Source organism: Azolla caroliniana, unplaced genomic scaffold, assembly GCF_043228905.1.
Source record: "Azolla caroliniana isolate FFs.n. ecotype wild unplaced genomic scaffold, voAzoCaro1.0.p SCAF_724, whole genome shotgun sequence".
Taxonomy (NCBI): Eukaryota; Viridiplantae; Streptophyta; class Polypodiopsida; order Salviniales; family Salviniaceae; genus Azolla; species Azolla caroliniana.
Genome location: NW_028231159.1, coordinates 1,298 through 16,741, shown reverse-complemented (window position 1 = coordinate 16,741; position 15,444 = coordinate 1,298). Strand labels below are relative to the sequence as shown.

Genomic DNA, 15,444 nt, shown 5'->3' with positions numbered 1-15,444 from the left:
AGAGGATGTGTTAAACGAGTAAGTCCGGCCAAAATAGGAGCCATTTGGTTGGACCATTCCTAGATATGTAGAGTTAGTTCCTAGTCGTGGTTCCATTTCATCGAGTCAAGTGAGTAGAGTTTTTTCTACACAAGTTGAGCTTACCACATCTACATGTTATCGAGTCCTAGCCTCTGCCCTCCTAGATTCTGGAGCCAACTCTTGTTTCATGGATCGTGAATTTGCATTGTCACAAAACATCCTTTTGAATAAGCTCCCAAACCCAGTAGTCGTAGGAGTCATTGATGGTCGTCCCATAGCATCAAGTGATATAGTCGAGGAGTCTGAGCCAATTTGTATAGTTCTTGGCGATTGGCAAGCATGATCTCTTTCAACATTATTCACAGTCTGGAACACCCAATAGTTCTAGGTCTCCCTTGGTTTGAACTCCATAACCCGAAGATTGATTGGATGAAAAGGACAATTGAGGAGACCCGGGAAGAAGGAACAAAGCTCGCATCCCTCAACTCTCTGACATTTGATACTAGATCCCATAAGTTATCAACTATCTCTTTACGCTAGTTACGTGAGGAAGGGGGGGATCGAGGATATGTTTATATTTGCAATAGTAGCAACTCCATCATCCACCTTACATGAAGGGGACATTAAACTACCTGAGAAATACAAAGAGTTCTCCGACGTCTTTGATAAGGTGAAGGTCAATACATTGCCAGAGCATCGGCCATACAAATGCGCTATTAACTTACAACCAGGGAAAGAACCTCCATGGGGCCCAATTTATAATATCTCCCCTGTAGAGCTAGGGACTTTGCGGGAATATATCGATGAGAATCTCGCAAATGGATTCATTCGGCATTCTAGATTCCCTGCTGGTGCACCGATCTTCTTCATTAAGAAAAAGAAAACCTTTATGCATCTCTGTAAGTTCAAGAGGTTCAAAAACAATGAACCTCTTGAACTTACATACATGTCTACTAATACAAAAAGCCTCTACCAAGGTCATCGTTATTCAGTGTTAAGGTGTTCTATGAAATGATACAACAGCTACTCTGCTAATGCGATGAGAAACTGTAACAGTGATCAATGTGTGTCACGCATCTCCTATACCTTTCGGTTTCCACACGCCTGCGTACAAGCATAATTATAACAAATATCTCTTCGGTTGGTCGTGGATTATCGAGGACTAAACAAAGTGACCATCTAGAATAGATATGCTCTACCGTTAATCCCGAATCTTTTGGAACGTCTTAGTGGAGCAAAATATTTCACGAAATTGGACCTTCGTGGTGCATATAATCTAGTTCGGATTCATTTGGGGGATGAATGGAATACTGCTTTTCGCACTCACTATGGACATTTCGAGTATACTGTGATGCCATTCGGTCTCACAAATGCACCTGCAATTTTCCAGCATATGGCGAATGATATTTTTCAAGATTTTCTCGATATCTTCACTATAGTTTGCCTAGATGACATTTTGATCTACTCGAAGACCCAAGAGGAGCATGATGAACATGTTCGTCGAGTACTATCTTGACTACGAGAATATGGTCTCTACGCAAAATTAGAAAAGTGTAGTTTCAACCAAAATCAAGTGGAATTTTTGGGGTACGTTGTATCATCAGATGGTATTTCTATGGACCCCATGAAGGTTCAAGCAATTTTCGAGTGGCAGACACCTGTTTAAATGCGCGATGTGCAATGTTTTCTCGGGTTTGCGAACTTTTATCGGAAATTTATTAAAAATTATTCTAAGGTTGTTGTTTAAATGACTTGAATTAATTGTTGTGGTTTATGGAAAGCCATGTCTCTCATCTGCATGATCTACACAAAGCATGATGACTAATTGAAAGACTTAATGAGTAAGCTATATGCTTTGTTAATTAAATTGCAAAGTCATCACTCTTGGTGAATATAGGAAGGCCACGTGCATCATTATTATGCAAAAGTCAGTGAAGTGAGGGCTATAAATAAAAGCAGCCTTAGTCATTTGATGAGGCATCCGAAATTTGAAGACTACCAAGAGTTGTAGGCTTGTGAGATTTGAGAGAATTAGAGTGTTTGGGAACATTATTTGAGAGAAAATTCTTGTGAGAGAATTGTGAGGTTATTCTCTTGGGTGTTGGGTTTAATTAGAGAATATTTTCTCTAATTGTTGTAAACTCTCTGTTATATTTTCTTATAGTGGAATCACTCTCCTGTCCGTGGACCTAGGCTAATTTGGCCGAACCACGTAAATACTTGTGTCATTTATTTCTCCGCTCCTATATTATCATATTATTGTCATCTATTTAAACTGATGTACTATTTTATCTAAGTGCCATCCTAACATTTGTGCTTCCGCTCACTCAACGCACACACAAAAATCAACCATTCATATGGAGTTCACATGCAGCCGAGGCATTTGAAAGTATAAAATGGGCGTTTACAACGGCACCTATTTTAGCACATGTCGACCCAACAAAATGCTTCATCCTTGAAACTGATGCATCCGATTTTGCACTAGGAATTGTCCTATCGCAGGTTGGAGATGACGGAGAGCTACACCCTGTCACCTTTCATTCCCGAAAGTTTGAAGCTACAGAGATCAACTACGAGATCCATGACAAAGAACTTCTTGCAATCATGGATTCTTTTCAACAATGGCGACATTTACTAGAAGGCTCTTCTCATTAGATCATTGTCTACAATGATCATAAGAACCTGGCATATTTTCAAAATGCTCGAGTCTTGAGTCGGCAACAAGCCCAATGGGTGCAATTTTTGACCCACTTCGACTTTGTAACCATATATCGCCTTGGGATGCAGCAAGGCAAAGCAGATGCGCTTTCTCGATGCTCTTATATAGAACTTCGTCCAGGGGAACCTGCATTTGAGCATCAAAAACAAATCCTTTTGGGTCCTAATCGCCTACGATTAATGGTAGTTAATGCCATAACAACACTTGAAGATTCCACTCTTCTTGATTTCATTTGAGATCATATGGCCACTGATGAATTCGCCAAGGATGTTTTGGATCATATTGTCCCAAATCGTGCTTCTTGCTCGCAGTCGAAAAACCCTCATAATGATTATCGTCAGTTCTATTGGCATGGTGGTTTTCTATTTCGACAAAACCTATTGTATGTTCCTGATGGTCCCCCACGACTACAAGTTTTACAACACTGCCATGACTCACCAATGGCTAGACATTTTGGAGTACGCAAAACTCTAGAATTAATTTCTCGACAATATTGGTGGCCTCGCCTTCGCCATTTTGTTGAGGCGTATGTTCAGAATTGTGATACATGTTGTCGATCAAAGAGTCCTTGACACCAATCCTATGGCTTACTACAACCACTTCCCATTCCGGAAAATCCTTGGAAGTTTATTTCCTTGGATTTCATTACTGATCTCCCAGTTTCACAAGGTTATGATGCAATTCTCACAGTGGTTGATCGACTTACCAAAATGGCACATTTCTTGCCATGTATGAAGTCTATTACCAGTCAAGAGGCGGTCGATCTAGTTATGCGGGAGGTATTTAAGCACCATGGTCTTCCAGATGATATTATTAGTGATCGGGGTCCACAATTTATCTCAAAGTTTTGGAAGCACACACTCAAAATTCTCCAAATTTAGCCTAAGCTTTCTTCGGGCTATCATCCTGAGACTAATGGCGAAACGGAGCGTACCAACCAGACATTGGACCAATATCTTCCTTGTTTCATCAACTACCAATCATCTGGGGTTGATTTTCTGTAATTGACTGAATTTGCTTACAACGACTCGGTTCATTCTTCTATGGGATATTCCCCATTTTTTGCAAATACTGGTCATCATCCTCGACGGACAATGAATGCGCATCCATAAGTGCCTACCAACCCTATTGTTGAGGATCGTCTTAGTCGCCTCCACGAAATTCACGCTACCATTCTTCACAATTGCATGATGCTCAAGTTACACACAAGAGGCTTGCGGATCGTCATCACCTAGATTCCTCAAAAAAAATCCGTGTTGGGGATCGTGCATGGCTTCTCCAACACAACATCAAGACTACTCGGCCTTGCGGTAAATTGGATTACCAACGTTTTGGCCCATACATGATCATTAGTAAGATAAGTGATGTTGTATTTCGTCTTGGCCTCCCTCCGCACATGCGTCTTCATCCAGTGTTTCATGTATCCCTTTTGGAACCTTACGCCACAAGTTCAATTCAGGTCGTCTTATAGCTCCCCCACCACTTGTTGAGTTCTTGGAAGGACCCGAATTTGAGGTTGCTGCCATTCTCGATTCTAAAATCGTGCGCAACAAGTTGTATTACTTGGTTGATTGGGTAGGCTATACCCCCAACAAATCTTTCCAATGCCGCGGACATGGTCACCACATTTCATCGTGACTATCCTCATAAACCAGGTCCTGCTACAAGCCCTACGACCCATGAGACGTTTCGTTGAAGAAGGGGGATAATGTCATGATGACACTCACAATGTCATGCCTCGAAAGGATTTGAACCCACAACCTTGTTATGCACATGTCAAATCCTTAACCATTGTAGTAACATGTTTATGTGTATGGTTTTTAGAGTATATAATCTAATATCGTAAGAATATTCTATGCTAGAACCTTCTAGACTACTACATTACTCTATATTCTAGAATGTCCTAGAATATTCTAGAGTAATCTATATTACTCTATAGGGACTTATAAATAGGGATCCATCAATCCTCCAAAAACCAAATTGGTTCAACGCCATCCTATAGCTCCCTACTGTCTACTCTTTGTACTCCATCTTATATTACAATACAATACTTTCTTTTCAATTCTCTCTTTCTATCTTAACACTGTATCTCTTTTCCTCTCTTTCTCTCTATCTTGACAGGTAACAAGTGATTCCAATTTCGTGGAAAGTTAAGCACTTCCACCTAGACAAGACATTTGTGACGAATTAGCCCTTGATAGTCTTTTGTCAAAGACCACGGCAATGCATGAACCATTTTATCTCTATATGTTAAAGGAGATTTAAACATGGCATTTATCCATTGAGCCACCTCATTTGCAGAAGGCATCTTCCCAGGAAAGAAAAGAATAATAGCATTTGACATGTAAACTTTTAAAGGATTCCACAAGACTTATGATGGGATAGTAAATGGCTTGCTTGGTAAAGTCCCATCCCATGTCTTTCTAGCCTCCACAAAGTCCTCTACTAGACTATCTTGAAGCCATTTTGTATCTACGAGATCTTCTATAATTTCTTTCCTCTTCTTATTCCATACAAAAGATGATTGAGCCATCCTTGACAACAATAATGTGGTAGACCTGCTACTTTGTATGTTGAAATGTAGAGATGCCTAACAAAGCTAATGAGAGGAGCAAACTAACTAATCCTCCTTCTAGTTGGTAAGTCTTGAGAACTCCTACTGGTTCATTTCTTATTAGCCTCCTTAGTACTGAATTGTTGTAAGTTTCTAAGAAGTCATTGATTCTCGTCCTCGTGCTATAAATTTGGTTGTAAGACACTAAAGCTCTAACAAGATGCACAAGTATTCTTGCTTCCTAATAGACCCCCATGGCTATGAAAAAACTTTTGTTATGGTTCTCATGAATCAAAAAGGAAAAAAGGGAATCTAATTCAATTTATTACATACCAAACCCAGAAAGTAGATTGAATCGAAAAACAAAATAATAAGAAAAGGAATTTGGATTCTAAACAAGAGGGACAAGCTTTGTAAGGATATGCCAAAGACGAGCATTAAACCAAATTTGCTCCAACAACAAAATACCTTTTTTACCATAAAACATATGCTCCATTGGTATTAATAAAAAGCCCGAAGGCAGTATACAAATAGTACATAATATTGTTTCATCTCCACCAGTATATCTGAACTGATTCTAGCATTTGTAAAAACTGTTGGGAACAACAAAATACCTTCTCTACATATACTACACCATCATGTTATGCATCGTCACCAGATGGCCACCACTTTGGCTATTTGCATGGACGTCATGTGGGGATCATGTATAGCTGGATTGTCACAATAATTATAGATTATGTAAATAAAATACGTTATTGGTTACGAGTTGGAGTTGTAAGATGAGGTCATGTGTGGAAGTCCCTTTCTTTAAACCAATGATTTTTTGTAGGGTCAAGGTGACACTACATACTTGGTTAAAAGAGACTAAAAACACGTTTTTCTAGAACTTCAAAAGTATATTGATTTATTGGCACCACCTTCGTTAAAAGCAAATGTGTGTGTGTGACTAACCTTATGAGTCCAACAAGTCTGAGACTTTACTAAAATTACCAAAATACCCATCACCTACATTACAATTGCTACCAATACACAAAGAAAGGCTTTTTGTTTTACGTACCACAAGAGAAACACTTAAAGAACATCTACATTCATATTCACACGAAGAAATGGTTACAAGAGGACAATCACATCCTCCACATTAACATTCACTACAAGTATGAGAAACGCTAGTAGGACATCTTCGTTATCATTTGTGTGTCTCGTAACAACAAAACACAAACAAAAGGACATCATCTGCATTAACACATTTTGCTTAGGACAATGACAAAGAAAAGCTCACATAAGATCATCACCTACACTAGTATATTTTGCTTTGAAGAGCGTCAAAAAATACTTGCATAAGAACATTATCTACATTAATATTTCGGTTTGAGAGTAACTAAGAAATGCTTATAGACAAGTGCTTGGAGATAATTGACAAAATATGTGCAAGCCGTCATTGGCATTAACCTTTTCTTGAAGATTAACAATGAATCACTTATAGGATATGCATGATCTACATTAACATTTTTCTTGAAGAGTAATGGAGGAAACTTATCAAACTTTTCTCCATGCTCTTTACCCTTTGACATCCAAACTTTGGATGCCTCTCAACAAACACATCATCTACCCAAGCACATGTGTTCAATTACTCTATACATTATTTATCCAACTAAAATAGTACGACACGTTAGGTTCCATTTGAGCATCAATATAACCTCTTCAAGTTAGATATTCAAGGAAACTTAGAAACCACTTTTAAACTTTGGATCGTAAACTTCTAAGACGCAAGTGCAAGGTCTTAGAATATACCTTGTAAAGCAAATGTGATCTTGGAGTCATAACTACTTTCTTAGCTTTGACTTCTATATGCTTCTCCAAGAAAAACAAAAGATAAGAATATCAATGTTGATCTATCAACATTATACCACAGTTTTTTAAAAGCTATCAAAATCTGAAAAAGCTTTACCAAATGAGAGTATATTGTAACAACCAGCATATGTTCATGACATGTAGCATTTATCTCCATGCTTTGGAATCATCATAGCTTGAAAGAAATGTGACCCCATTTGCACAATGTTAAACAAAAAAATAAAAGCTTTACCAAATGAGAGTATATTGTAACAACCATCATATGTTCATGACATGTAGCATTTATCTCCATGCTTTGGAATCATCATAGCTTGAAAGAAATGTGACCCTATTTGCACAACGTTAAACAAAAAAATAATTTGGTTATTTTCAATATCTTTGTTAAAGATCAACAAATTCAGCAATTGTATGTATAAGAGATGATCCTCTATGTTGCATCTCTACTAACATCCACACTATCTTATTAGTACTGCATTACATAAACTTTGGAAACAATGTAGCTTTGTGTATTAGTGTTCTGTAGGACACAACTTACGACACATTTTTCTGTTTACATTTTTGTCCATGTCCTCATTAAGGCTACTTAGACAAATTTCAATGGATAGAAACTTACAAACTACTTGTTCCTCGTGTCTTGCAACACTTTACCATAGACGCTTAAGAGTTAGGCTAGCTTTGCGCCATTCTTTACACATTCCATATTCATTAGAAACTACCCAATAAAAGTGTAGTAAAAGCTCATGAAATTTTTCATGAGAAACATTCAAACATGAGTGTATAGTCAAAACTTGGACATATCTTCATAAGAAATAATAAAAATCATAGAGATTATGAGGGAAAATCCAGCGCAAGTGCGCAGGTTGGACCAAGGTTAACACATCACATATTCATTCCATTACTACCAAAGATGAACCAAGGTATGTGTATAACGTGTTCATTCAAGTACTACAGAAGATGGACCAACATCCATGAATTACACATTCATTCCATCACTACCAAAGATGGACCAAAGTTCATGAGTCCTATATCCATTCCACTACTGCTAAAGATGAACCACGGACCACGGTTCATGAGTGACATATTCATTCTATGACTACAGATGATGGACACAGGACCAAGGTTCATGAATTGCATATTCATTCCATGACTATCAAAGATGGACCAAGACCGAGCTTCATGAATCACATTTTCATTCCATTTCAACTGATGATGGACCAAGGTTCATGAATAAATTTCTTTCCATTTCAACTGAAGATGGACCAAGGTTAATGAATCAATTTCTTTCCATTACAACCAAAGATGGACCAAGTCCGAGGTTCATGAATCACATTCTCATTCCATTTCAACTGAAGATGGACCAAGATTCATGAATAAATTTCATTCCATAACAGCCGAAGATGGACCAAGGTTCACGAATCATATAATACTCATCCCATCACTTACCGACGGTTCATGAACAAACTCGGTTATCATTAATCAAATCACTGGAAGTTTGTGAGCACCCAAGACTGTTTGAGCAGTTTCCATGGCAATCTTCCCGCTAAAATAATGTCGTCGACAAACAGGCATATAGGTGTCTGCACCACCAATCAATTCTTTTCGCCTCTCATCACTTTTCCTAAATGTAAAGCATGCAGGTTTCCCACACAATTCGCAATTTGCCGATAACTTGACAACACTATCAGCAACTGGTATCAGATCCAGAACCGATCCAAATCTATTCCTGAATAAGTTTTTAGCTCACATGTTAAACAGTGTCATAAGAATAAAAAAAGAAGTTTGATTCATTGGCTTCATGAAACAAACAATCGAGTTCAAGGCATATTTAAGGCAAAAAGACACCAAAATTTTAGGATGCGACAAGGAAGATCAACCTTGAAAAATAATGCAAATGATATGATCACATGAACTCTCAAGAAGAAATATGCAAACGGCATGGTTATGAAGCATAAAGAGAAATATGCAAATGCGATGGTTAAATACCCTAAAGAGATATGCAAATGATATGGTTAGAAACTCACGAGAAACTGCAAATGATAAGGTTATAAACATATAAATACTCAGTTCCAAACTCTCAAGAAACGGTGCAAATGATATGGTAGTAAAACATGAAAACTCTCAATAAACATCTAAAAGATTTTACTAAAGACACCAAAATGGTCCACAAAACCGAGAGAGAATACAATATCATAAGAACCAGAGAGAGAAAGAGAGAAACCTCAAGAAATCACCATCCAAGCCGGCAATAATAAGGGTTTTGCCCTCATAATCAGCAGCAAATTGACAAAAGCTGACAAGATCCGTGAGAAACTGAGCTTCATCAATTCCTATGACATCCAACTGCCAAAACAGTAAAAAACAAATCATAATTTTTTTTAATTTTTTATTCTTTCCAGGGTGCACCAGTCCACATTTACAACAATACATTAGTAATAGAAGCACAAAAAGGTACATACCTTAGAATAGGCAGCTTCACCTATTTGGGACCGGAAACTCGCTAACGATGGCACCGACCAACATGGCATTTGCATGTTATCATGAGAAACTATGGCAGTTGATGCATACCTTGTATCTTTGCTTGACTTTACCATTGCAACTCTTCTGCAAAATATAAAAACCACGGTATCAACAACCATGTCTCAAAACTCAAAATCATGTGATGATTTGTTGTTTCAACCTTCAAAAACCATATATTACTCCAAGGAAGCAACCTAAGCAATTACAGATCAAACAGCACAAGACATTAGAATAGGTGATACAAATGCACATACACAAATAGAATCACACACGATACATTATACACAATTACATGCACACCATACATACATACAGATTACAGATGCGTATACATATACATATACATACATATATATACATACATACACACACACACACACACATATATATACACACACACACAATCCAAACGGAAAATGCGGAGTAAATAATAATGAATAAGTAGAACCAAAATTAAAATAATAAAAAACCTGGGGGGGGTAAAGAATGTATACCTTCCATTGTTTGATTCTGCTTGTACTCTTTTAAGGAGGGCAGTGGTCTTGCCAGCAAACATGGGACCGATGATCAGATGAATGCTGCCATGGATTACAGCTGTTGCTGCTGCTGCTTCTTCTTCTTCTTCTTCTTCTTCTATTTTTTTCAGCTGCTTGTGGTGATGTTGCTGTTTGTCATGATGAGCTAATTCTGTGTCGTGTACATTGAGCGTAGCTTCAAGTTGGAATGAGCGCCTCCTGATGAAGCCCTGGCTGCGAGGGAAGAGCAGAGCATTCCAGTACCTCATCCTTTTGTTGGTAGCACGGGAGGCAGAGAGCTCTCCATGGAGGGCTCTGCTGAACATGAGGGCATCCCTGTGGAAGCAACAGACCCTTTGCATAATTTGTTAGCAAGAAGCAAAAGGAATATAGTGTTGGAAAAGACAGAGAGGAAGAGGGAAACACGAAGACGAAGGAGGCAAAAGAACAGGGGAAGGGGGTAACTAAACTAATTATGTATATCTATCTATCTATCTATCTATCTATCTATCTCTATCTCTATCTATACATATACATTATATGTATGTATGATATAACAATCGGCATCGGAACCGAACCGTGAAACCGCGGCTTAACGGTATAAACGGTTTGTTTCGGGTTTAGATTTTTTTTAACGGTTCGGTTCGGTTTGGCAGTCAGAAACCGCGGTTTAAACGGTCTAACGGTTTTCTTTGTCGATTAGACACTAAAGATCTTAGAATCACTCAAAATAAAGAGTGTAAATTTGTAGCGTCATGTCTCTAAGTTGTAGACAATCGAATAGGGATTGTCTGAGGGATTGCTTAATGGGCACTCTTGGGACCATTTGGATGGCATGCAATAATAAAAGGTCTTTGATTGAAACCAACTGCATCAACTTTTGTGGCCATGCCAAGTCGTTAGCCCAAATGAAATGGTTAGACATCTTGGATATCCATTGGGATGGAATGCAACTGGGAAAGGAAAGGTTGAATGAGTTCTGCAAAAAGTGAGATAAAAGCTAAGCTATTGGAAGACTGCAACATGGCCGCTTCATGTCCGATTGAGGATAGTGCAATCTATATTAATGGCTTACATGGAGTAACACTTAATTATGATTGATTGGCTGAAACACATGGTACAAAAGATTAACTCAAAAATCATAAGAAACTTTTGGTGCTCTAAGCAATCGTGTAAAGGTGTACGACTCCTATCACAAGAGAAGATATGCAGCACTCCACGACTATGAGGACTAAATATTCTAAAATTGCAGCTGCATATGTTGGCTAGAAAAGCAACATTACTACCAAAATTTGATGAAGAAACACTGCCTTGGGCAAGAATGCTATAAGATATGTTTGATCATTTGAAAACTCACTCATTTGGCTCATGGGATACTAACAATTGGGATGTAGTGTTTGGAAAACTTGACGAACACATCAAAGGATGTCCATTTAGCTCAAAGCTTCTAAAGCACTTGAAGGAAGTATTACACCGCATAAAATGGAGAGGCAAGAATTCAAAATTAGAGAACTCTTTACGCCTCAAAAGCTTACATTGGAGTGTTATATTCCCACTATCACTAACTGAACAAGAGCCTAGAAAATCTTATTTTTTAGCAAAGAATCGGCTGAAATCAATTTCAGATGTTGTAAATGACCAAGGTCACCTATTAGGCTTCAATGACATGACGTGTTGTTATAGTCTTGGGCCACATCATCGAGTTATCTAAAACAAGTCATAGAGTTGGTACTTTCTTTAGTACATGTGCCACCTCTAGATGGAGATCACAAGATTCAGGACTGGATGTTACAAAAAGGCAACATCGTAATTCCAATGGATAAGATTACAACACATTCAGTATATATGTTGTTGCAACCTGCCTCTTGGTTTCAAGAACATGCAAATGCATTATGGCACCTACAAAAAACATAGTCCTAATGGAAAAATAGGCTTACAAGCTTATGGAGCTATGGTCTTACACTTACGATTTTTTTTCAAATTGGCTGATACCTCCGGTATCTACCTCAATTCTTTCTAATATTGTGGTGAAACGAGGGAAGGAGAAGCAAATAGTGCCTTCGCTACTAAAACAACAAATAAAAAAAGATGAGGTGGGTTTTACAAACATTAATGTTTAGCTAAGTAATTTCTTGGATTAGAATGATATTCTAGCTATTTGTGTGCAACATGTATTCCTATGGAGATGCCTATTGGGTGTGCTCTTGACTGGGTCAAATCTTTAAAAGTGATCGATAGCCTCGTCACATTGTGCACGATGTGGTGGACGATTGGAAACAATCCCACACTTATTATGGACTTGCTCATTCACTACAACATTTGTACAGAGACTAAGTGCATCTCTTTCTCATAGATTTCCTGGCAGAAGGTTTGAGAAGCACTTTTGGCTATTTGGACAAATTTCATGCTCCCTATCCAACAATGCCTATTTTGTCCAATGGACTCGTTAAAACCCTAACCTTAACCATCTCTATCTATACAACTCCTTGTCATCCTTTTTGAACCCCTTTTTCATCTCTCTAAGTCCTTTCCCTCTCTCTACGCCCCTTTAATCATTATAAGCCCTTTTCCTTCTCCATAAAACACTTTTCATCTCTCCAAAATCCTTTTGTCGACTATATTGAAAGTACTGAATTGCCACGAGCATAGAATTTGAAAAGGCCTTGGCATGTTTTTCAAGCTTATTTCGAAATAATGGAGCAAAACCTCATACATGTTACAAAAACATGCGGTTTCTAGGAAAAACAAGTACCAACAACTTTGTCCCCTCTTTATTTCGAGTGGGGAAACACGACTTCTGTGAGCACTTCATTCGGATGGAGTGTGTGCATCCCTAGGGATACAATGTCCGTAGTTACATACATGGACAATCTGGCATCCCCATATAATGTCCGAAGTTACTCGGAAAATGGTGCCCAATGCACAATTTCAAGATCTCGGAAAAAGGTCAATCTCCACACGGCAATTTGTAGCAGCAGTAGATCTCATTTATGAGCCATGGTACCACATCCACATAAATATACACATCCACATCCACCCCTCCCCCACCAATCCTCTCTCTTATCATACAAGAGGTGACTATGAATATATAGAGGGGATCTATAAGACTCAGATAGATACTACTTGTATGCCAGATGATAAGATCATGACGGTTGTCGGAAAGAAGTAACTGTCGTTCAGTAGATCGTGGATCTTAAGATCTTCTTATGAGGTATGTTCGAAAAAATAAAATCTAACTTAGATAATTAGATAAAAAAGGATGCATTTTTCATGTACACTCCCTAAATTTAGCTTCATATCTTGAGCTGAGCTTTAATTTTAGAGGAAAACACCTATCTTTTTGTTAGATATTTACTGCAATACCCCGAAGATTTACCAGAACAACCATCACTAGTAGTAAACTTTTGTGTACTGAAGAAGGGTATTCTGTCAAATATTCATTACTTAGGAGTATTCTGGTAAATACCCAACAAATTAGTGATATTTTGGTGTTTTGCATGGATGATACATGAAGTGGGCACTATCTAAAGTGGATAAATTGTGAGAAAAGAATCTGTTTAAACTTAATTTCAATTGATTGCATAAATTTTGTGATGAAGCGCGTACCAAATGAATAAACTTTTGTGAGTTAAAAGAACTGTGATTTCTATTTTGTTTTGAGACCAGTAGATTTGGAACATTGCTTAAACAGTTGGGACTAGGTGCAATCTTTGTTAAGAAATCATCAACTTGATTTGGTAATTGGAGTTCCAATGATGTCGAAATTTCAAGATCCCCCATCATTTCTTTGCTGAAATCCTTGAGACATGAGGACTTATAATCAATATGATCCTTGAGACATGATGACTTATAATCAATATATTTATCAATTATCTTTGTTCTTTTGAGTATTGATCTATGTGATGCAAGATTTATTATCTATCTGAAGTGATATTGTTATCTATCAAAGTGATGTCAGATTGATTATGTATGTTGAAATTTCATGTGGTTAGTGTTTTCATTTTGCTTTGAAGTGTTGATCAATGCAATATTGATTATTCATGTAGATCTCAAATTTCCTGTCATTAGTGTTTTCCTTTTGCTTTAGACTATTGATCAACATGATTCAAGATTTTTTTATGCACGTGGAGTTCAAATTTCTCTCGGTTAGTGTTATTCCATTTGCTTTGGAGTATTGATCAATGCAAAGCAAGATTGATTGCATATGCTCAGCTCAAATATGGTGTGGTAAGTGAATCCCATCTGTGTTGGAACTTTGACCAAAGTAGTGTGAAATTGAATACCTATTCAGCGGTCAGATCTCAGAAAAATGCTACTTAATTCTCAATATTATGGAAGTTTTATGGAATCCACAGTCTTTAACGAGTTGTTTGAGCTGTTGCAGTTAAGTGTGGAGCCATTTTTTTGCTTCTGTCTTCGTCATTGGAGGCATAGTTGTTTCACAAAGCATTATATATGTCAAACAGTATGAACACATAAGCAAAACCCCTTCTTTTTGGAGTTTTCTTCGAGGCTATTCTTTTGGAACTGTGCAATCTAGGCTCGAAACAGAAATACCCATTTCTAGGCAAGATTTATGATGAGAGGTTGCATTAAGGAAGCATTTCAACAGCTAGAATAATTGGCTGGTTGATAAGATGGAGATGTTTGGTAACATCATACTTTTCACCTAAGGGATCTGTAGCACTGTTTGGGGATCTTAAAGAGGTAAAGCTACATGGAAAATTAAAGTTACATGGAGAGGTAAAGCTACATGGAGACGAGATTAGGGACATTTCATAAAAAATTCAGGTCCCACAAAATCCGAAATGATTAGTGAAGGGATTGTAAAACTAGTAGCACTTTATGCTGAACAGATATGTTTTTGCTTTGTCTATCGAAGTTGTCTCTGTTTCCCTTAGGAATATAACAAGAAAGTTTTCATCCAAAACTGTGAAGTGTGAAATGATAGGTATGCCTAATAAAGAGTTTGGAATATGGAAGTAGAATATTGTGGGTACGATTTACTTCCAACATGAATTGAGCACTTCTACAGTTTTTCTTCAGTGAACATGCAAATTCCATAAAAAATCTAATTTTCTTCTCAGCTTTATCATTTTAGTGGATTAGTTGTATAAAGAATATGTTTTTAGGCAATTCAGCAGAACAAGTTTATTTTTTGAGAAAGGTCACAATATTGATCTGTGAGTAATTCTCCAAAAAATTAAGGAAATACAAAGATCCTATGAGTGAAAGGGTTGGCATGGGTTTATAAATATCAGTGTGCA

The 15,444-nt window shown here is 37.5% G+C and overlaps 1 protein-coding gene across 1 annotated transcript; it reads right to left on the bottom strand.

The window, feature by feature from the left end:
* Positions 1–8,410: 8,410 nt before the first annotated feature.
* Positions 8,411–10,556, bottom strand: LOC147847727 (thymidine kinase a-like). Its single transcript, XM_087338888.1, has 4 exons — positions 10,157–10,556; positions 9,602–9,746; positions 9,364–9,485; positions 8,411–8,868 (listed from the first exon to the last, which is right to left on the bottom strand). The coding sequence occupies exons 1-4, from the start codon at positions 10,537–10,539 to the stop codon at positions 8,622–8,624; spliced, it is 897 nt and encodes a 298-aa protein (XP_087195014.1). The 5' UTR covers positions 10,540–10,556; the 3' UTR covers positions 8,411–8,621.
* Between the last annotated feature and the right edge of the window lie 4,888 nt (positions 10,557–15,444).